At 39.6% G+C, this 24,273-nt stretch overlaps 1 protein-coding gene across 1 annotated transcript in view; it reads right to left on the reverse strand.

The window, feature by feature from the left end:
- The window catches only part of ANO2 (anoctamin 2), a 192,591-nt gene that overhangs the window by 111,040 nt on the left and 57,278 nt on the right, over positions 1–24,273 (reverse strand). The window contains exons 11-13 of the mRNA XM_026862090.1: positions 7,158–7,292; positions 4,503–4,663; positions 44–126 (exon numbers count right to left, since the gene is read on the reverse strand). Coding sequence (XP_026717891.1) covers positions 44–126; positions 4,503–4,663; positions 7,158–7,292 — 379 coding nt within the window. The remainder of the gene's footprint in view (positions 1–43; positions 127–4,502; positions 4,664–7,157; positions 7,293–24,273) is intronic.

The raw sequence follows: 24,273 nt of genomic DNA on the forward strand, positions 1-24,273 counted from the left end.
AGAATAATTTATACAGTAATATATATAGGGAGAGGAAACTTACTTCTTCTTCTTCCAGTCCAGTTAAATCCCAGAAGTAACTCAACCTCATCTGCAAACGCTTCCATTGTTCAAGGAACATAGTAGCTTTAAAAAAAAAAAAAATTACAATTATAAAACCAACACACTATGGGGAATATTTGTGTTACTTATAAGCCCCAACTGATGTTTGAATCCAGTTATGCTAGGTCTTTTACAAGTAAGCACTAACAGCCCCAGGCCCAATTTTAATGAAAGAACACAAGCAAAGCATAAAAACAATACTTACTGCCTCTTGACAAATAAAATACATAAAGATACAACATGGATTGCCCAAAGGCACCAGTAAGTTCTTGTCAGAAACTGGAACTGAACCCATACCAGCTGATATTCACCCCAAGAACGTCATCTTTCTTAATTTACTGTACTTTATTCTATAAATCGTGAGTACAAAGCATATAATGAAACAGAATCTATTTCTAAATATTAATCTGTAACACTACAACAGATTTCGCTGTTTCAGTGTTTCTAATCAGTCAGAAACACGTGGAGAAGGTAGGTGTAGCCTGCTACTGAAATAAATCATTGATGCCTATATGTAAACTAAGACCATCAGTACAAAGAAAAATATAATGTTCTTTTTAAATATATTATAGTGGTACAGCTGAACATTTTTGTCCTGCATAGACACGGTGATTTTGTTTTAAAGGAATGGCCAGTAGTTCAGCCTCCTGCTTTTCCTTTTTAATTACTATGAAGAAACACTTGTTGTATTGTTGTCTCTTATTTAAGTCTCCTGTCCTTCCTCTCATAATTGCTGCTTCCTCTAAATAACCCTTTGCCTAGCTGCTCATGATTTGCCGACTTAGGAATTTATTAGAAATAGCACTTCTTACTCTTAACTTGTGGACACCATTTTACAGATGACTGTACCAGTGCCAACTAAAACCACACACTATACCAATAAAAGCTATACCTATAAACAACTGTGACCACTGGTTTACGTTTTCTTATGCTTCACTTCACCTTTTCAGTTGGTGAAAAGGGGATTGTAAAAACACCGTTAGTTCACAGCAGTATTTACATCACTTTGAACATCTTGTAGATAGCTCCACAAGACACACAACAGCGGAGAATTAGATCCAATATCCTTTGACTATCTGCGCTTCGTGTAAGCTGTAAGGTAACACTGGGAAAAGTTAGACTACTATCAAAATTAGCTCTTACAAGATAGAATCTATTCCAACAGTTAGCTGCAAATATTTTCTGCACGGGTATCCTCCCATAACGTAAGAAATAAATATAATTCAAACACAGGACTGGCTTTACACTGAAAGTAAATCCCGACATTAAGCAATTAATTTGGTATCTCTGCTACTTCCTTACAGAGGAAAGGACATAAAAAAAAAAAAAAAAAAAAAAAAAAAAGTTTTCAGATATCCTAAAAAAAAAAATATTTGGTTATTTTATAGGGTGCTAGTACTCATTCCATTTTTTCCTGTTGTTCAAGTAGTCAGTTCCACATTTAGCTCTGTAAGAACTTATTTGGCTAGATAGAGTAGGTGTTCTGAAATCAGCAGTTTTGCACCAATTTACACTAGCAGAAGAACAGTCCAACTGTCCTTCTAATAAACACATCTGACAGCTGAAATTCAGCATCCCAGAACACCAGTGACATTAAGAACAATTAGCCAGGCATTACTCTGTATGCTATAAATACGGTCATTTGCAAGCAGCATTTCTGGAATCACAAAGATACTTTATGAGGCATCAATATCCTCTAGGAAACCAATGATTCCTTTCAGGATATTAACCATAGTAATTCATCTACCTTTTACACAATGGGAGAAGGCAAGCAGGATGAAAGGCTTCTTGTGCCTGAAATGCTGGGGTTTCAACCCCAAGCCCCAAGTTAAGGTTGACATGTGGGTGATTCCCACAGCCCTTCCCAAAGGGGGGTGAGTTTCCCTTTAGGCTTCCCCCCAGGGTGGGGCCGGCCTGGCAGACAGAGCCATTGGGTAAATGAGCCCCAGGGGTCTGCAGTGAGTAACCCAAGGTCAGGGGTCCCACGCAGGGATAAAAGCTGGGACCCCTTGCAGGCAGGGGCAGTGTCTGTGTGTGAGGTGGGTGCCCTGTGCAGAGTTCCCTGTTGGGGAAGGACCTCCTGCCTCCCTGGGACTGGGCTCCAGTCAGGTCTGGCTTTTGTAAACTGGGCTGTGTCGAGATTGAGTGTGTGGCTTCCTTGGTCTGATGTGTTTGGCTTGTTGACTGGGTTGTCTCCCATCCCTTCTATGGGAGACTGCATGTCACCATTTATTCCACCCATTGTTGGTTGTGTGGTGTCGTTGTTGGGGTCAGAGGGATTGATGTCAATTATGTATAATGTGACTGACTTGTTTGTACCCCCAGTGCTCACCCCTGTACTGACCTTTTGTATCAAATACAATTTGGTTATTGGTTCCTCTTTCTGCTGGCTGTGTCCTTTATGCTAGGCCTGATAATTGGCAAAACTGTGCCCAACACCATAAAATGAAGCCATCTCAAATTACCATACTTAGCTCCTTTAAGTATACAATTGTAAGTCATAAGACATGCCCCTTTCCACATCACTATACTATATCCTACAAAAAAGCTTTCAGGCAATGTTTACTCAAGGTACTGCAAGGCAAGCTGATTAGGTGCGTGAATGAGACCTGTCATTCAGCAGAATAAGCTCTAGATAAACCCAGTTCAGCCTCCTAGTAGTAAGGCAGCAAAATTTGTGTAATCTAATACTTAATAGTCAAGTGGTCAGAGTTAAAGGATGCTTTATTTCACTTTGCTCTTCTTTGAATATGATGGCTGTATTTTCTTGCACTGACAAGCTCAGTTATCATGGTCCCAAGAACAGACTTTTCCAATATGTGAGAAACATTTCTTGGAGGAGGGGCTACAGCTCCAAAAGAATTTTGTTATTCTTGCATGCTGCTTTTTCAAAAAGCAATGCATATGGAACTTTTTGTTCCTTTACAGATTCTACTAATTTATCTTAGCGCAAGGATATATCAACTTTTTGCTTTGCACGTTGCATTGCTGATACTAAAATAGAATTGTTTTGAATGAGGCTGCATGGAAAAGATCATTTTACATAGACGCAAGCGTACAACACAGATTCTCTGTCAGGAGAACACTATTTACCTCTGAAAGAGTAAATGAATTGTCATTCATACACATGCTGTCCAAACAGCTATGCTGAAACTTGGACAAGGCACCGCACTGCATGCTTCATGGCAGCAGGTAAACTGTGACACCTTATCTGCCAGCCTACTCTGCAATTGGCAGCAATCTGAAGTAGGAAAATAAGTCATTGTGAGAGTCTATAAATTCATCACCTTTAGTCATTTCTCTCAGTCAGGGTGCTTACATATTGTCTAACTTCTGCTGAAGGTTTTCCAGGAACTGATAAACAAAAACTTCTTACTTCCTTAATCTGTCCTGTCTGCAAGTTCCTTAAAAAACCCTAATGCTATCCATATCCAACACCGAGCTACCAACCAGTCATTTCTAAAACAAGCTGTAAAATTTTAATGGGGTTGCAAAGTATAACACACTGATTGCTGAGGGATGGTTATAATACAATAATATATTTGCTCGGTTTCATATTAAGATGAAAATTTCGTTTTGTGAACAATGAGCAGGGAAATAAAAAATCATTTTACAGCAGCAATAACATCTTAAAGTTTCACAATAAGCAAGATCTAGAGTGGATGAGGACATAAAGCCAGCAAGCACAGTAGACACACTTTTCAGGGCAGGAGGTAAGACCGGAAACAATAAGAATAATACTACAATGCATTCGTTACTGCTTATGACATGTTGTGATATCCTCGGTGAGCCAGGGCATATTTGCCATTAAAGAAAACCGGGCTTGTTTAAATGGAATACTTCAGAACATATTACAATTAAAACAATAATAGTCCCATTGTTCTTGGAATCCCATAAAGTTTTGATAAAACTATGCTACAAAGTTGTCCCACCAGAAAGGGCATTCTTGGGCTTAAATTAAACACTTTCAGCTGCCTGCACCATGTCAATGCCTATATACATTCTGGTCCCAAATGCAGAAGGTGTTAAAGGGATGTCAGTAGAAAATGAAGAAAAACATGGCAAAGATTGGAAGTGCCATTAAACAAGGCAGTAGAGGGAGAAAGGACAGATTTTTCATCCCCTATCAACCCAACTCCTCTCCATTTATTCCAAAGCTTTCTGTTGATAGTGGAAAGCCTTGTAATACTGCTTTCTCCAGTCTCAGCACAAACAGCTCCTCGCTGGCCTTCTGAGCTGGACTTGACAGCTTTATAAAGACACAGGCATCACATTTGGTCTAACAGCACTTTATCATATGTAAGGCTACTCTATGTTCTAATACTGTGCATCGCAGCTTGCATTTATTGTCAGGAGTCCAAAGATCAAGCGACGCTGTTAACACGCCAAGCAATACTCACCCCAAAGAGCCATAAAGATGGAGAAGAAGACTGTGGCGGGGTTGTCAAATAAGTGGCTAGCTCGAGCGGTAGCACAAGCAGAGCTGAGGTTCCAGTAATCACAGAACTTGTCACACAGGGGGCACATGGTGAAGGCATTGCGTTGGTCGCACATTTCTTTACTGTGGATGACAAGTGTACAAGTTCTTAGATATGTGGCTTCCACTTGCAGAGAACAGGAGCTGTGTGTTTCTTCAAGGCACATTAGCATGGGCTGGAATATTAAAATACTTATAGGCACCTTAGCAACAGAAAAACCCAACATCCAATCTAATCGCTACACTATGTTAGTGAATTAGTGAAGACTGCATCACTGAAGACTGAGGTTAACCACACCAAAAGAAAACACAAAGTGAAATTTGTCATCTCTACGGTCAGTTCTGTGATTTGATACATATCAGATTTAAATGCATGAAAAAGAATTCTGAAATGGCCATAAAGGAAATTCTGTGCCCTTGACAAAACACACATTTTTAATCATAGTGGCACAAAAATTCATGTCAAATAACCATGCTGCTTTGTGAATCAGGACTGGCCATGTAGGTCTGCATAAAAGCCACAACCAGCACCCAGGCATGTTGGCTGGTCTGTGTCACAAACAGAATAAATCTGCAACAGCATTTGCAAGATATATTAAGTTTTGGTGCAAACTGACATACATGTACTGAATTTTAAAAGATTTACACCAGCCAAGACTCTCATTCTTAGAGAGGATGTTATATTTCACAACATTTACTTTGAGATTCACCTCTACCCTGCATTTTATGTGTGAGGTATTTATAAAAGCAATGGTTGTTTTCCCAGCTTAGGGCTTTAACGCCAATTTTCATCTGTACCACCACCTGCTATAAGGTTTTGACTAAGTACTTCAAGTGTGAGCAGTTATTTTGGGCAGCCGTTCTAGTATGTTGTAAGGGTGTTCAGATATTGTGTGCACAGTGGTTTCAGGAAACCAGATTACCATTACATTTCAGGGTTCTCAAGTTTTCATGCTGAATATGGATGTGGTACTCTTGGTCTCCATAGCTCCTTGTTTTTCTAGAAAAAAAAAAAAAAAAAAAAAAAAAAAAAAAAAGCCTCCTTTCCCCATCAGTAAATCTATTAAAAACTAGAAAGCTTCCACTTCTGTCTCATATATTCAGATGTTAAGTTGTATTTCCTTTCCCTCTTTCCCTCAGTGTACAGCATTTGTTCCGCTGTCCTCTGGAAAATGTGAGATAAGAGACTTTCTTACAGATTTAAAAATCTTTATGTTAAAATTGTTATTTTCATTCTTAGTCTTATTTGCTAGGTTTCTAAAATTAGAAAATATTAGAAACTCAGTTTCTAAAAATCTTTTAAAAAATCAGTATCACCATCTCTTTAACAAGCCAAAACCTGCTTGACACTGCTGAGTATGCTTTCAGGTTTTTTCATAAGGTTTGTATGTGGAAGACCTTCCTACCTGTACAGTCTTGCTCAGAAGAACTGAGTAGTGCAAAGCTCAATTGTTCTGTCTGGGATTGTGAGCTAAGGAAAGATTTACAGCACTGCTTCATTGATAGCTGGCATATTGTGATTTCACACATGATTATGTGATTGTATATGATTGTTCCTGTACTGATCATCATTAAATAGCGGGTTTTTTTTCTATGACTTCAATTGAAAACAGAACTAGTCAAACTGTAGTATCAATATGTTTAATATTATATAATTTGAAAAGCATATAGCTGTTTCCAGCTATCATATCATTATAGCAATGCTCTCTTCTATTTCAAAAGGCAGCAGAGGGTGCTGCAGATACATCTTAGTCATAAATCTCACCTAAGTTTAAATATTAGCACAGGCTTTCCCACAGACAAGCATGGCCCGTCAAGATTCATTCAGATCAAGCTAAGAAAAGAAACCCTGACTCAAACGAGTTGTTATTCATCATTTACCTATCAGCAATACATCCTACTGCAGTGATCCACTTTAAAAGTTGCCAATTCATTTGAGAGAATGCAGAAACTGCCATGAGTGTGACCAGCAGTACTAGTAATTCAGTATCCTGTCTCCACCAGAAGTCAGACACAGACAACACAGAGGAAATGTCCTTTATTTTTCACTGAAAAGCAGACATTAACATCGTTGTGTCAATTTGGCAGGTTTTATTTAGTATAACACCCTCAGGACACACAGTACAAGATTATTTTTTTTTTTTTTTTTTTACTGTCAAAAAGGAGGATACTGTAGATACTAAATATGCTAAATCTGCTGTGTTCATTTTACTTGTACGAATAGCCTGATTTTCCTACGAAGAAAAATGGAATCCAAGAGTGTCCTCCCGGATGAGTGTGAAGATGTGTGCATTCATAAAAACCAAATAGATGCCATAAAAAAATAATTTACAATAATGCAGTAGATTCACTGAACATTTCTGTTTCAGGATCTGCAATACTGAGCAGACAAATAAATGTGTATCATTCAAATGTCTTATCTCCGCACGTGCATTTTTAATGCTCACAGGGTTGTTAATGATACAACATTGCTCTTCAGATATGTTAAAAAACATCTATTCTCATTAAGGGTTACAAACAAAAAAAGCACAGTCTTATAATTTTCAAGTAACAAATTATTGATCACAGAGAAACTTACCTAGGAATGTCACTCTCAATGGTTATGCATCCATAAAGAAATACAATAATCCCAACTACGGAAGAAGGAATGAGGAATTCCGTATATAAACCCAGCCATGCAAAATAAAGTGCTATCTTTTCTCCAAAATACTTTCTGAAAAAGAAGGGAGGGAAAAAAAATACAAACACCCATGATGTGTCAAGGTTATAACTTTCAAACGTGTTTTACAGCTTAACAGTTGTTAGAAGTTAAAATAGTTATTGTCGAAGACATGGATGAAAACCCCGAGTATCTTGAAGTCAGTATCACCAAATGAAGGGGGTGATTGGGGCAGTTTGGTGTTCTCCATTCTGAGGAGTTAAAGACAGACCTGTATCATTATAATACATAATATCTACTTAGGGGAGACCGCAGCTTCTGCATCTCTTAAATGAAGGCAGTGAAATACCCTTCACTTCCATCAAGTGTACCAGAATTGCAACCAAATGTTTAGCAGAAAACATTAGAAAGAATTTGGCTCCTCAGACTAGTATTTAGATATGCCATCATTCTTGGCCTCTGTAGTCCTCTGGGATTCAGCTGGTCAGAGCCGTGGAAATGACATCTATGGGAACATACTGACAACATCCTCTGATATCTTAAAAGACTAGTAACCTTGAATTGCTGTTAAAGGTTTGCTCACACACTTTAGCACTGGCTTTTCGGAAAGAATAAATATTTTTGACAAATTAGCAGTCTCTGAACAGCTGGTTTGAAAAAACAGTTTCTGCTCCGCGGAACAGTTCACTGTAGATGTTGATAAATATGTGCTAGTACTCAGCCCAACATCTTCATGAATCACACTGCAAGTAGTAAACTAAACACAGAGGAAACTCACTGATCAGTCCAAAATACTGTTAGGAGTGATTACAAGTATTGCAAAACCAAAAGCCTCAGAGAGCTCAAGAACTAATCATCATTAAAATGAGACTAAATTTAGATAAGAAACAAGAGAGCTCAAAACATTTCACAAGGCAGAGAATAAGATGGAGGAACGCTGGACAGAAAGCAGTTATACAGAGAGCACTCAGGGCTTGACATCACATTTAAATCAGTGAGACATACATTCACACTGGGGTGGCAGAAAGAACAAAAATAATTTCAAGATAACGTGTCTAATTAAAGAAAGACAAGACTTGCTTCTCATAAAGGCTGAGCATAAACCCTCTTTGCGATTGACTCTGAATTTACTCACACTAGGAGAGTTCTATCCAAGTTAGCACCCCAGATTTAAACTGTTCCTAATGAAAATGGTTAAATGAGATTTTTGGAAGCCTAGGATTTCCTTTAACAGACATCATTCTATCCTGACAGAACTTAATGACAAACCTCCACATCTGTAGCGTTGAGCTCAAGTCCTTTCAGCAGCATAAGCAAAACTGAAATTTTCTACTCCAGAATGTGGGTCTCAGGGCCAGGCTGCTCCTGCCACGGGGGACAGGGGCAGGAGTGCAGCCAAGGCAGAGAGCCATGGGACAATGCGACAAGCCTCCACAGTTGTTTCCAGCTCAGATGAAAGAGTAAGGGTAGCAGCAGTGTTGTGTTGTTTTTTTGGTGGTTTTTTTTTGTTGTTGTTGGTGGTGGTGGGTTTTTTTTATTACTACAGTTCCTGCTGCTCTCACGCCATCACAGCTGCAACTAACTTCACATTCCTTGGCGCTCTCATAGGAAAGTGGGCAGTGTGGTCATGCCTAATTCAGTCTTGTCTTACATGAGCGCCTATATCTGTTTGTGTCTAACTAACCTTGCCTTTCCTTTAGGAAAGGTATATGCAACCATAAAAGGGAAAACAGAAGTACTTTAAGGGGCTACACAGACAACATTATCTTCAGTATAAGGAGATGCCATAATGTAGAGAACCATCACAAAAGTGAGAGAAATTTCAGGAATCTTCTAGGAAAGCAGTACAACCCCTACTCCTGACATTAGCAAGGCTATCAAATGGCAATAACTTAATTAGCTGAGTAATTCTCTTTTGTTTCAGAAAGACAACTTGTGTGAGTCAGAATGGGAATACTATTTGCAGCAACCGGTCTTTAAACAACACGTATCATCTTAGTAACTACATCCACACTACAGCATAGTTTTTAAGAACCTTGGGACAACAGATTATACGATTTTCAAAGAATATAAGAAGAAACTATATAGTAGAATTTATGAAAAGACAAACATAACTATTTTTGTTGCAACTACAATCCACATACTGTGGGACTACCCTGTAACCTAGCACATGCCAGGTAATTCTGGCGGTAAATTTTTTAGGAGGTAGTTTTTCTTTATTTTAACTTTTTTTTTTTTTTTTTTTTTTTTTTTTTTTTTAATATGAAGTGAGGCAGGGCATACTTGATTAAAATACAGAAATAATCAGATGGCCTATAGCTTTTCTTCAAGCCTCCTGTGTGAGTCAACATACAGCAGCAATGGTCTTGGAGCAGCACAAGGATAGAGGGAGACTCAGTTTGTTCTCAAGTTTCCTCCTGACTGGGAAGTGACACACCTTGCATTTGGCAGTAAGGCAAATATCACTGAACACATCCTAGCAACATGGAATGAGGAGGAGAGGGGGATTATTCTGGTTATATGTCTTCTTACTCCTTCCTTATTTGCAGAGTTGGGCAACATGCATAGCCAGTGCGGTGCTCCAAATAGGTCAAAGCAGACATGAAAAAGAGTCCACAGTCTGAGCTGTTCTAAACTGTCTATTGTTTTGACAAAGGGCTTTAGCACAGAAAGTGTTCAAATCCCAGAAGCATTAGAGCAAAGAGCAGCTGACCAGGGTCAATGAAGTTGAAGCTTATGGCTCATGAGGCTTCCTCTGGAAATTTGAAGCCTTCCAGTGATAAATGTGATCTGTAACCTATAAAGCAAAGGGTTGCTATTTGCATCCATGCCAAGAGAAAGTGAGAAGAGCTCAACAATGTCCTGGCAGTACAGAAAAAAGCAGTTGCCAAGAAGAAAACTGCACAATGTTCTGTGGCTTAACTGTTATGAAAAAGAAAAATAATTAAGATTGCTGTGCCCAAGCTCAGTCCACCAATGTGCCAGAAAGTTAAATAATCTAAGGAGAAGCAATGACAGCGCTTGGAAGCATGATGACAGATTTAAATCTGAGTTTATCGAGCTAGAAAAACACAGGACGTGGATGTGGTCCTTCCTTTTTTGACATGTCCCAAGAACTGTTCTCCCACTGCTCTAAATAGGAGTCAAGCCTCTGCAAATACCTGTGGCCACCTATGATGACAACATCTACTGCAGCCACAGATGGATTCAGTGATTTTTGGCTCAGACCTGAGGAATACAATGAAGTGGGTATCTTTCTAGCACCCCTCTAAATATCTCTTAAGAAAGGTTCACCAGCATAGCTTTACAAGGTTTGAAAGCATTCCACCCCTACTCAAGTCAATAGTTTCATGCTAGCAAATTGCAATGTTATTTTGCTTTGAAAGCAGGATGATAAATTTTTTCAAATGTGGATCTACTAGCCCCTCTATACTTTCACTCTAAAAGGAACAAAATTAGAATGATTGCAGTGAATGAAGAAGGAAAAAAAAAATGTGTTCCTCAAAGGTAGAGTAAGATGTACATCAAGAAAATTAATTTCTGCAAGTTTTTGTATATTTACACCAAGAACTTGGCATCTTCTCACATTTACATTGCAATAAAAAACAGTCTTACATTATTATACTCAAGGAATTACTCATGATTTATGCTGGTGTGGAAGAAGAGGAGAGTTGAGATGAGAGTTTTGCCCTACCTCAGTAGCTAACTCACATCAGGTTCACAAACATCCAGACAAAGCTAAGGACTTATCCTTTCTGAAGAATGCTCATGGATGGCCTACTGCGGAGTGCCACAAATAAAGTGTGCCCTCTACATTACTTTATTTCCATATTAACTGCATTTTAATGTAGAGAAATGTCCCTTCATATAGACATTTGCAATGAGAACAGCAGTTTGCACCCAAAGCAAGGGGCTTTGATAATGAATGTGTAGTGCTCCTACCAGAAGCAGAAGTCAAGCTTTGTGTTCTGGGTGTTGGTGTACAGTATAAGGCAAAATTTTGTGCCTTTCACTTTGGAAGATTTTTCTGAATGCTGGTAAAATGGCCACCTCCCAAGCACTAATTTCTTTTGATAAGAATCCTGTCTTTAAGGGGAAGATTTGGCCAAATCTTCTGTAACTCCTTCAAACAGCAAAAGTTGCCTTTCAAGCTAATGATCACAGCATTAAAAAACAACAGCCACCACCTGTAGAAAGTGTACTCCCTCTCATGGCAGAATTACTGAGAAGGCTGAAGTGAAAATGTTTACTCAGTTCCCTCTTCTTCACCCATGTAACACTTGAACCAGACATCTGCAATGCACTTCTGTCTGTCTGGTTGCCAAACCAACATCAAAAAGAATAACTGATAATTAAACTCTATGCCTCCACGTTGGTCACAGTGCTTCCATGCCAAGTTGCGCAATTTATAAATAAACTAAGATTTGGGGAAGGGGGGAGAAAGAGAGAAGGAAAAAAAAAAACCTTCGTTTTTGACTCTGAAAACAAGTGTGGGATACCTGGAATGCCAATAAAGCATGCGGTACATGACACATGCTGGAAAGAACTCTGGAGTCATTCAGGAACAAAGTTAAAAAAGCAAGGAAAAGATGTTGTGGACAGTGAGTCACCTAACTGGGAATTTTTTTTTTTTTTTTTTTTTTTAATTTCCATTCCCCATTCTAGGCCAGCTGTTATTTCATGTTTGCCACAATTCATTCCACCACCCCCATGGTGGTGGAATAGTTTCAATGCAAAACTAAACTGATTTACAGCTATTTATTGAGTAGGCTTTCCCCCGTGCAAATGGTCAAACAAGTCACATGCCTTCCTTTGGTTACATTAGTTATGCCTTCAAAATAAACCTATTCGCACAGACTGTGGACAAAATTCTGGTGTTTCTATCATTGGGAGGGAAAACAAGCCATCCTCTCAAAGGATAGTTTCACGTCAGAACATCTCTGCTACCAGAGCCAGTTTAAAAAACTTTTTCCCATCCCAGCTTCCAGCCCAGGTGTGCATTTCCTTCCTGACCCACAGCAAGCCAGCTCACAGCATAGGCCCATGAACAGCTGTGACAAACCAGTGGAGAAAATGGCAACCTGTTGCAGAGATTCAGAAAGACAATTAATTCCTTCAGGGGGCTTTGTCACCAGGAGGAAATCTCTCATTAAACCAAATGTAGAACAATGACTACCCTTACAAGTATAAAACTGATTTCTAGCACATATTAAGTTCAGAACAAAGGAGACCCTTCCTTCTTTCTGAGATAACAGCTCCCAGCAAATTTGTTTCCATCTAAAAACAGTAGGCTTATTTCAGAAAGACTGCTGACACATAAAGAAAATCCCAGTCACTATAATAGAAGCAGGAACAGGACATAACATCTCTGTATACTCCACCATTTCACTCCAAGCAGAGTTGCCTGTGTCCAAACTTTTCTGGATTTGACTTTTTTTTTTTCTCCACTTGAAAACTTTCTCAGGGCAGGATTCAAGCATTTATTACAACCATCTGGGACACCTGGGTGGAATTACCACTCAGCAGCAGCACTGAGGCTGCTGTGCATCCAGAGATCCTAGAGATTTCTACCATGTTTGTGCCTGACAGCGTATATGCACATATTCTGTCCAGACAGTCCCAAGAAGAAACGTATCAGTGCTAAATCCAGATATACAGAGAGTGCACCAAATGGAGCAAGATGGAAGCCAAGAAAGTCTCCTGGCAGAAGACAACCCCCCTTGGAACAATTTGCCAAGAGACTGAAAAGCTTTTTTTATTAAAATTTTAAGAGGATTAAAAAAACAATGACAGAACCCCAGTTAAATTACAATGCAGCTGAGTCTGAGGCATGAAAGAAAAAGTCCATTAGAAAGGCCAACGGGTTCTGTGTGCAGAAAACAAAGAAAGGAGCTTCTGTCCAAGGTAAGAGCACATGATTTTCCCTAAACTGGAGATAAAGATCAAGACTGTCCACTGGAGATTGACTATAAAGGTCTTTGTGAAAATACTTGATAAGCCTGTGCAAGAACCCTAAATCAAACCCTAAGTGCTGAAAGCTGGCTCTGACATTCATGTTTGTGTCCACATATGCAAATGTCCCTCGTTCACTTTGCAACACTTGGTACCAGATCAGTAAGACACAGAAAAAAGTTCAGAGCCACAGCCTGGCTTTCGATGTCTATAAAAGACTTCATACGCTGTGTATTTTCTCTAGCAAGTCATCTGCAGTGCTTCTGACTAAGAGCACTCACTAAAGACCAATGGAGAAACTATGAATCTGACCCTTTTGTCTGAAAGTAGAATGAAGCGATGCCACAAGAGCCATTTAATCAAGCCCTTTTAGTTAAATTTGAATACAATAATCAGCAAAAAATTTGCTGTGCTCTCCAATAGTACCTGAAGTCTGGAGGCAAACCTGCCTAAATTATAGACTATGCCAGCCACAGATACGTTTTCTTCCAAGTCATCGTGAAACCATTACTTATGGGACAATATTAACATTACGGGAAGAAAAAAAAAAAAAAAAAAAAAAAAAAAAAAAAAAAAAAAAAAAAAAAAAAAAAAAAAAAAAAACCACTGCCAAAATATTGCAACTCCTCAGAGAACAGAAATTTTGAAATTCACTCAGATGTAGAACTATGTTTCCCCTAGTCTCTTATCTCTTACAAAATAACTACTATTCAACAGAGTAACAAGGTACTGTTTAGGGAGAAGGTGATGTGTGTGGAGGAAGGAAAAACCTGGGAAAAATATCTGGAATAAAAGCCACAGAATTTGAGTATTAACTGCAGTTTAAACTAGCTAAAGATCAGACCTTATCCTTTAAAGAAATAAAACCAGGACGAGCCACTCGCTGAGCTTCGTAGACTCACAAACTCTATTGCTTCCATTCCAAGAATACAACTGGAAGAGCATAGTTTGTGGTGATGGATTATAAACTGAAAAAGCCTTTGTTTACTGACTGTAACACAAAGAACAATAGAAGCATAATAATTAGACTTGTAATGTGACTGAGACAGAAATTAAGGCTGACTACCTACTAATTGTATAAGCAAGCAACATGATGCTGGTTAGTCAGAAGCACTGTAACCGCATTCTCCCCTCTGTTATAGGAGACTACAAATCTCCAGTGCTTCTACAGAGCATTTGTCACTTTGTGCATGGCCTTTGTAAAGCGTCCAGATCCCCATGGTTAGAGAGACCTTTTAACAGAGGACTAGACCCAGAGGATGTGATTTGCAGGAACACAAAAATAATAATCACAGAATCACAGAATCATCTCAGTTGGAAAAGACCCTGGAGATCATCTAGTCCAACCGTTCTCTAGCACAGTTCCCACCTACAGCACATCCTTAAGCTCTAAATCGACCCTACTCTTGAACCCCTCCAGGGATGGGGACTCCACCACCTCCCTGGGCAGCCCATTCCAACGCCCAACAGCCCGTTCTGTAAAGAAATGCTTCCTAATATCTAGTCTGAACTTTCTCTGGCGCAACTTGAGGCCATTCCCTCTTGTCCTGCCGCTTTCTACTAGGCTAAAGAGGCTCAAACCCAGCTCTCTGCACCCTCATTTCAGGGAGCTGTAGAGGGTGATGAGGTCTCCCCTCAGCCTCCTCTTCTCCAGACTAAACAATCCCAGTTCCCTCAGCTGCTACTCACAGGACATGTGTTCCAGACCCTGCACCAGCTTTGTAGCCCTTCTCTGGACTCATACATAGCATTTTAGGTGCAGTAACAGCAGTCTTTAACCTTAGGTGGTGTTTGAAATTATTAAGCGTCTGATTATGTTATTCTGTTGACGTGTGGATTTGCCTGTCATGTTCTTTGTCTGCAAAAGTTCCACGTGTCTTTGAGACTGCAGTAGCCACAGCACACCTTACTAAAGGGAGATGCTTTAAGCAGGAGTACTAATGCACTTCTAAGAACATAAGACGACCTACATACACTCAGTGACTCTCTTTAACTTTCTTTACTTTATTCTCCAACATAAATTTGACATTCAAAACTGTCAGTAAACCTCTATACCTGGAAAATTAAAAATCCACAGCAGGTAGCCTGGCTACCTGAGCCTGAGTCAATAGTGATGTAAGTCAATAGAGGTTACCTATGAGGAAGGGAGTATAGTTTTAATTCATAAACACCTCGGCACACCAAGCGATACTCTATGTAAGAAACAAATAATTCAGTTACACATACAACATTTTCTCTCATACAAACTGTGCAAGCTCCTACAAATAAGGAGTAACCTATTTAATATGATAGTGAATCAGCCTGTCTTTTAGACTGGCAGTCTTTTTCTTCCTATTTTTTCACCACCTATTATGACTTACTTTTCTGGCTTTTCTTCACTTGCAAATGAGACGTTTGCCCAAGTTTTTACCTTAAACAAGTGTGAGGTCACTAATATTTTATCACTTACCTAATGTTCAGTTTTCACAAGATAATTTGCATGATTTTCATCATCTAAGTTGTTTGAAGCTCAGATACTGACTTCATAAATATATTTGGTTTATAATAACTAATATTTCATGGAAGCTTTCTTGATTTTCTGATTAATACAGCTAAATCTCACTATGGAGTCTGAATTAATCTCATGTATTTGATTTAGTAAGTACTTGTAAGTACTTGCACTGTAGGTATTATTACTGTCAGATACACACCATCTAGTGGCTAATAAACAGATGTGTAACTTCCAGTAAAAGACAATAAATTATTCTTTTAGTCACAATATTCCTGTACAGCTTGAGATAGCAAGGCTTGCCTTTTATCATTTTGAGACCAAAAAAAAAAGAATTACAGAACTTTCTTTTTTAACTAAAATTTAAACTCCTACTCTTAAGTCTTTGGAGACTGTGACAAATGGAAAGGCAAAACACATTCAAATGCATCCTGCAAATTAAATGCATGCAAGAGTTTCTGGTTCATTATCTTTCAGGCCTTCAAGAATCCAAGGTCCCAGAGACCAGGGGATAAGGTTGGAGCAAGGAAGATGTGGCCTTGGTGGAAGAGAATCGGGTCAGGGAATACTTAAGCAAACTGGACGTGCATAAATCTATGGGCCCTGAAGGGATGGACCCGCAAGGGCTGAGGGAACTGGCTGATGCCATTGCAAGGCCACTCTCGATAATCTCTGAATGATGGTAACTGGGAGCAGTGCCCAAAGACTGGAGGAAAACAAATGTCACCCCCCATCTTCATGAAGGGCAAGAAGGAGGATTTAGGGAACTACAGGGCAATCTGCCTCACCTCAATCCCAGGGGAGGTAATCCTGCAGATAATCCTGGAAAGCAGATAATCCTGGAAAACACGTCCAGGCATATTAAAGAAAGAATCAGCAGAAGTTATCATCACAGCTTCACCAAAGGCAAGTTACACTTGACCAGCTTGATAAACTTCTATGATGAAGTGACTGGCCTGGTAGATGAGGGGATAGCAGTGAATATTGTCTATCTGGACTTCAGTAAGGCTTTGACACTGTCTCCCATAGGGTCCTCACAGAGGCTGATGTAGGGGCTGGATGAGCAGACAGTGAAAAGTGGCTGAATGGCCAGTCCCAGAGGATGCTGATCGATGGCACAAAGCCTAGTTGGAACCCAGTGACTAGCAGCATACCCTAGGGTCAATACTGGGTCCAGTCCTGTTTTATATCTTTGTTAATGATCTGGATGATGAGGCAGAGTGCACCCCTCAGCAAGTTTGCAGATGACACCAGACTGGGAGGAGTGGCTGATACAGCAGGGGATTGTGCTGCCACTCAGAGGGATCTCAGCAGGCTGGAGAAAGGAGCTGACAGGAACATCGTGCAGTTCAACTACAACTGTAAAGTCCTGCACCTGGGGAAGAACAACCCCTTGAACCAGTATTTTCTGGGCACCACCTAGTTAGAAAGCAGCTTGGCAAAAAAGATCCTAGGGGCCCTGGTGCACGCTAGGTTGAACATGAGCCAGCAACATGTCCTTGCTGCAAAGAAGCTGAATGTCATCCTCAGCCACTTTACACAACGTATTGCCGGGGGGGGGATCCTTCCCCTCTGCTCAGCACCGCTGAGGCCAAAGTACAAGTACTATGTCCAGTGCTGGGCTCCTCAGAACAGGAGAGATGTGGACATACTAGAGCCCAGTGAAGGGCCACAAGGATGATTAAGGCACAGGAGCACCTCACATATGAGGAAAAGCTGAGAGAGCTGAGACTGTTTTGCCTGGAGAAGGCTCAAGGAGAATATTATTAAAGTATGTAAATACCTGAAGGGAGGATGCAAAGAGGACGGAGTCAAGCTCTTTTCAGTTGTGCCCAGTGACAGAACAAGATGTAGTGGACACAAACTGAAATACAAGACTTTCCCTCTGAAAATCAGGAAATATTTTTTTTACTGTGAGGGCGACTGAGCACTGGAATAGGTTTCCCAGGAAGGTTGTAGAGTCACCTTCCTTAGAAATATTCAAAAAACATCTACTCACAGTCCTGGGAAACTGGCTCCACATGGACCTGTTTGAACAGGGGTTTGGACCAGATAATCTCCAGATGTCCCTGACAACCTCAACCATCCTGCAATTCTGTAATCTCTGAGCACTTCAACTGCAGCTATTCCACCAAGACAGTAAGACACAACAGCAGTAATCACCTGCTCAATATGGCATTAAAATGTTAAATGTTATGCTCTCTGTGCTGACTGTGGAAGTTCAGAGATTTCCCATGTTGGAAGCCTTCTTTATGTGGGTGTTTTGGGGGGATAATTGTTACACGGTTCCCAGTTTATAATCTCTTCCCTTGTTATCTTGGTTTTGTCCAGGTTACTGGCTCAGACAATGCTATGGTGTGTCCTCATGTAACTTATGTAGAGAGAGAGATAGGATCCTCATACAAAGCATCTCAATATTGGGGTAGACCTTTAAACCAGATGACAAAGGTTGGTCTTAATCCCTTTTCAGCACTCAAGGAGTCAGAAAAGGAACTCCTCTCATCCCAACATGCCATAGCCAGAACTTTCTACTGAGATTAAGATGTCAAGAGCAGTTTTACAAGAAAGATAAGGCAGAACCGTAACCACCCAAAAGCAGCAACTGTTTTCTACTCCCTGCAGTTCCCAGCCATACACCCTTCCAGGTGCCTACAAATATTTGTATGCACATATATAAAAATGTTCAGGACTTTCTCTTTTGTTTCCAAATGTGGCCAATGGCTTTTGCTTCTCCAGTTTAAAAGAAAAAACTCTTTTTCTAACCAAATACAGTGATATAATCTCTAAAGATACCTGTTGGATCGGGACCTGTCACTCCAGTCCATTAAGAAATAAAATTTTCTGGCTGTGAAGTTTTGGCATCATATATGCACCACATAACTTAGCCTGAGACAATTCTAACATAGATAAAACTGATCTCTAGCTGCCTAGAAAACTACTCTATCCAAGGAGGAGACACCAGGAAGCTGCACAGAAACATCTTCAAGTCTTCAGACCCTTGGCTTTGCATTAAGCCTTGATGTAGAGGTGCACATCTGTTGCCGGATCTAGCTTTTGAAAACCCCACCAAAGGAGTGAGGAATCTGGATGGTAAGGAGGTCCTCAGTGCTCAGACAGTGACCCGAAGCCTGGGAATTATGTTTATCGGAAAGCAGGGGTCTGGCTTTCCTCACCACTTCAATACAAGCCTACTGGTTTAAAATTCCATCTCTCATACAAGCACCAATAAATAAGATCAAGCTCTTGCCAAAACAGATAGAGAACCACTTCCTACAGGACTGGCAAAGTCTATGAAACGCAGAACTGGAAGTAAATCATCTCACTCCAGTCACAGGCCTGCATCCAGCAGAGTAATTCAACACAAATTCTACAGTGATTTATGCACCATGAGCAAAACCCCTTTGCTTTGCAATAAACACAGCCTGGGGCACTTATGTGTAAGGCCTGTGATGAGAAGTTCCAGGGGTGGAGGAAAAACTCCCTAAAATGCAGATGAAAATGTCTGTCCAAGCATCTAACATGCAGTCCATTTAAAAGACGTATGACATGATACAAAAGTCCATTCACAAATAAACTGGGGTCATGAGGGGTAATGGGATTGGAGAGACACAGAAAAGGGGAAAGAATTATAACGATGGAGAAAGCATTCCTTTCTCAACAGCTAGGACTCTGCTCCAGGGTCCCACCTGCTTCCAGCTCCTTCCAGGAAGCTTTTATCTGTAAAACCTGGCAAAAAGGACAACACGAAGGCTGAGTGGATACTGGCATAGCACTTCCCACTGTACCTGGTGCTTTAATGATGATGAACTGTAAGTTGAACGTACCCAATGTTGGGAATGAACTTTTGTTGTAGAGTTCGTTGGAACTATAAAAAGATGTTGGACTCAAAGAGCAAAAGGGTTATAGCAAGAAGATATGCTCGGATTATTGCCTCAGGCATGTTCTCAGCAGAGATTTGGAAAAGAGTTAGGTGGACTACTGCCAAAGTTACTGGTAGAGCTCATGGGCATTTTTCTATTTAATGCTATGTTTGTTCGATTACTGCATTTTCCCAGGCTTAAAGCTGTTTTTTCTTTTCCCTAATAAAGAATTCCTTGCATATAGCCTCATCATCTTTGTGAATGCTGAAGACATGCCTGCTAAAGACAGTTGTGGAAGAACTGCATAGTGTTCCCATATTTTCTTTATGGGAACTGAGTCACTTAGTTACTTACCAAGAAGAACTGGTTTTTTTCTGTCATTGCCCACCTGGCATAAGGGGACCTTCTCCAGGATCCTATGAATCAGTGTTGTCTCAAAAGAACTCTACAGTAATTCACCAGGCTAAGGGGGAAAGCACAACACTGAAAACACTGATTGCTAATGTCCAAAAGAAAGTAAGCTCCCTCTTCCCTCAAAGGGAAAGAGAATCCTGAAAAATGGGGAGTACCCCACTGACATACAGTGAAAGAAAGGGGCTGTAAATAAAACAATTAGTGGGTAAGCCTGAAACATACTGTTTCCAATGAAAAGGCATTTCTGTTAAATAAGGAATCAAACTGTCATGTAGATAAAAGCTCCTCACTGTAATCGTGTACAGACCCCACACTGTAAGGGATGTCTTACTCAGGAGGTAGTAAACAACCACCTGACCTAGCAGGGTCAGTTGGTTTAGCAGGGAGAAGTTTGTAACGTAACTCTTCACCAAGCATTAGGAACTGGGTGTTATCCCAGACATCTACCATGGTGGAGTTTTCTTTTCGCTCTGCACCCTGATGGAAGCTGGTGATAATCATGTGGGATTTGCAGAGGGTGTGAAGGGAGCTCACTGCTCTGTCTGCTGGCTGTTTGTGGGAGGCAGGCCTGGTTTGACACCCGCCTTTCAGAAAAGATACAGGTATTTGTTGAAAATGTGGAAAGTGTAAGACTGACCTGCTGGACAGCGAGCACACCATGGAGTGGGGCACTGTTTATATTTCTCTCCCAAAATATTAGTCTGGACTGATTAGGCTTAGCTCTGAGGCAAGGATTGGAGAGGGCTATTCCATCCCTGTGAGATAATTACGTATTACAAGGTTGTCTTCTCACAAACCAGTTACATTGCATAAAAAAAATAAAGGTCAAACATTTGGTTAGATTAATTCACAATAACAACAGAAGAGTAACAGCAGAGGAATTAATACACACAGGAGAATCTGCACTTTGAGGATCCATAACCCCAAAGTTAGCAAAACTAATGATTGAACAACATTTGAGTGTACCTCTGGAATTAGGGAGGGCACCCCAGACCTTTATTTTCAAGTTCTTAGCGTTCTAGACAGTATGCGAAGACCAATGTTCTCTCTCAAGAGATGAAGACATGGTTCAAAGCACAGTGGTGAAGGAAGCAGTGATTTACTAATGTATTAAGCAGGATAGATAGTCACAGTTAGGGGAATGCTGTACCAGAAATTGATCTTAACCACACTTTTGCTAGGGAAGAAATGCTTGTCTCTAAAGACAATAAAAACACCATTGCAGCAGAACTCCCCTTCTCTTATTTTATCGCTCCTTTGAAATTACCCTTATCCTAAGTAGTGTAAGCGATATACCTGATTTTGGTTTTTGTGGTGAAGATTAGTGAAAGAAAGAAAAAAGAGGGGAAAAAAAAAAAAAAAAGCAAGCTAGTAATAACACTTTTGTGGATTGATTGCTTACAATGAACACTGCATTACACAGGCCCCAAGACACTGAAAGTGAAGGCAACAGTATCCAGAGCCAAGACAATCAGATTTGAGATCATCATAGGTGTGTCATTGCTTTAAAAACTGCCAGGAAGAGATGGGTACAGGCTGCTGTGCTTTGGGAAGGCAACAATGCAGGAACAGGTGGCTGTTCAGTCAAGAGCAGGTTCAACACACACTGTAACGAAGGGCCAGAATTCATTATACACAAAGTTGGAACAGTTTTTTTCCATACCAAAGAAAAACATGGTTAGAAATAGTAAGGAGGAAATATATTAGGCAAACAGTTTGAGCAACAGAAACTCCCAAGTGTGGATTTGTATGCTATAAATAATATTTTGGTTAACGCTTTTCCAGCTACCCTTAAAAAATGAGTTACTGTATATATAGTCTTAATCTTTACTATGGCCATGTGTCCCCAGTTTTAGGCTTTACAGCAAGATAAGCATATATAGAGAGTCACTTGAAGCTCTGAAAGTAATCATGCTATAGGTAATGTAGACTGTTAATTCCTAAGAAGCTAGGTGAAGTCCTACCAATAGGAAATAGAAATGAAAACATGAAAAATGAGACAGATTAGAAGGAGCTGATGAGCTGTGTCCTTTTAGAAGTACTTACATTAAAATAAGCTCCACAACAATTAAAAATAAGCTAGCTCTGCTTGAGTTCCCCAGGGTGAGGTAATCTTATATTAACAACAAGATGCTGGTCCCCTGTGCAGAATTTGAGTTCAGTCATGGGTTCTCATCTGCAGATGTGTCAAGATGTCCATAAAGACGATAATTCCTGGAAAACTGGGATGTTAAGTAAGCTTTTATCTGAGAAGGATAAGCATCTCTTTGTGATACCAGTAACCTTAGCATCCTCACTTCACCTGTTATTTCGAGCTCCTAAGGGGTAAAGCTTGCATTCAATAAGAAATTTAATTTATTATAAATCCTATTCTACTTCTTATACCTGCTGTAGAATTTCTTAATTTGCTATAACTCATTAGAGGTGCACTGCTAAAAGACAAGAGACAGTGGCTGCAAGTTGTACAAAGGAAAATTTGGTCTGGACAGAGGGAAAAATTTCTTCCCCTGGAGAGTGGTGGAGTGCTGGAAAGGGTGCCCAGAGATGCTGTGTGATCTCCATCCTTAGAGATTTCAAAACTCATGAGCAATTTGATTTGGCTTTTAAGCCAGCCCTGCTTTGAGCAGAGGGTAGGTCTAAGGACAACCTATTAATTCTAGAATCCCATTGTTAAAATTTTGATTAACACACTACAACATTTAATAAATAATCATAAAACCTGTTTTCTTCAAGCAGGTTCATAAAACTCCTAGGGAGTCTCCTTCCTATCTCTGGATCAACAGTAGTATTACCCCTTAGGAAACTAACAAATGCATTAACTGCAAAAAAAGCTGGGTTTGAACTCATCTTCATTTGAGAAAAAAAAAAAAAGTCAAAATAGAAAAAAAAAAATCACCGAACCACAGATTTTTAATTTTTTTTTGATACCACCTTCTATATTACATTACAAGGATTGAGAACTACTGTTGATAAGTGCAAGAAAGCTACGCTAGAGAAACTCCTCTCCAGTAAGATCAATACTTACACTGGGATGAGAAAAAGTGAGTATTATAACAGACAAACGTCCAGAGCCCTGCACATCCTAGAACTGCAACATTCATTCTCTACTTGCCAATATACCACTCATGCCTTCCAAGTCTAAGGGTGACTGAAAGAGAAGGTCAACCATTTTCAGTACTTCTAGCCCAAGATATCCGTGGGCAACTAATTCATAATTTCCTGCTAGAAAAATGTTTAGCATCCTCTTCATCTGAGTTGAAAATAGACACATATGAAAAGCAAAATTTGAATTCATATGACTATATTTAGACATTCACATGCTTTTGAAAATAAAATGATGCATTAGCTAGGCTTTGTTTTAAGCAATGTTATTTAATATCTGGATGTGCACCGAGAGACATGATGTCATAAATGTTTTATAAATCGACCCTCAATTCACACTACACTATCTGCATGATCTGTGCTATATAATCCCTTCAAGATTTTAACTGAAATTGGTTTATTGTAGAATAGAAATACGTGACACCCACCATGTTCTCATTTGGTGAAACCCTTCTCATTCACAACTGCATTTCGTAATTTATAAAAATAAATTTATAAAACTAAATTTATTAACAATATTTTAATTAAAAAGTATATATATAATTATTTATAAATATAAAAGCCAGAGCAGAATACTCTTACAGGTTAAGACACAGGCATAAACGAAACTGTCAGCGAATATCGTAATGGTCCTCTATTTGGTTTTATGTTATTAAGATCTTGAAAATATTCTAAGACTTGACTATGCAGCTAACATTCCCTCAGGATGTCAGACATTAGAAGAGACCTCAGAGAATTCCCGGTCTGTGCCAAGAGTGAGCGTAACAAATACGTGGTTCCTAGCTTTGGTGTGCAGTCGCTTGGAAACTGGCAACAACTGTATGGCCAGAAGCAAGGTAGTGAGGCTCCAGGAATTATTTATAATTCTACAGTGCCATATTTAGTCTTCCACCATAGGCACTTCAGTTAAAGAATGACTTTCAATTTGCATTCTTACTCAGTAAAGGTAAGGGAGTAATATTTAAAAAGATTCACACTGTTGCAAGGTGTATTAAAAATTAGACTAAAAAGTCTAATTCACTGGGGATGTGAATGTTACTTAAGCAACACACTTCAACAGAGTTAATATATTTGAAAACATCAGTCAGAACAGTCTTTGAGTATAAGGCAAAATAAATGCTGCTGCTTCTGTCCATCAGAGCCTGAATATAAACTTGTTAAATTACACAGTGCTCCTATAACAAGGAAAAAAAAAAAAAAAAAAAAAAAAAAAAAAAAA

The sequence above is a fragment of the Athene cunicularia genome (genome assembly GCF_003259725.1).
Source record: "Athene cunicularia isolate RWA chromosome 1 unlocalized genomic scaffold, athCun1 chr1_part2, whole genome shotgun sequence".
In the NCBI taxonomy this organism is placed as follows: Eukaryota; Metazoa; Chordata; class Aves; order Strigiformes; family Strigidae; genus Athene; species Athene cunicularia.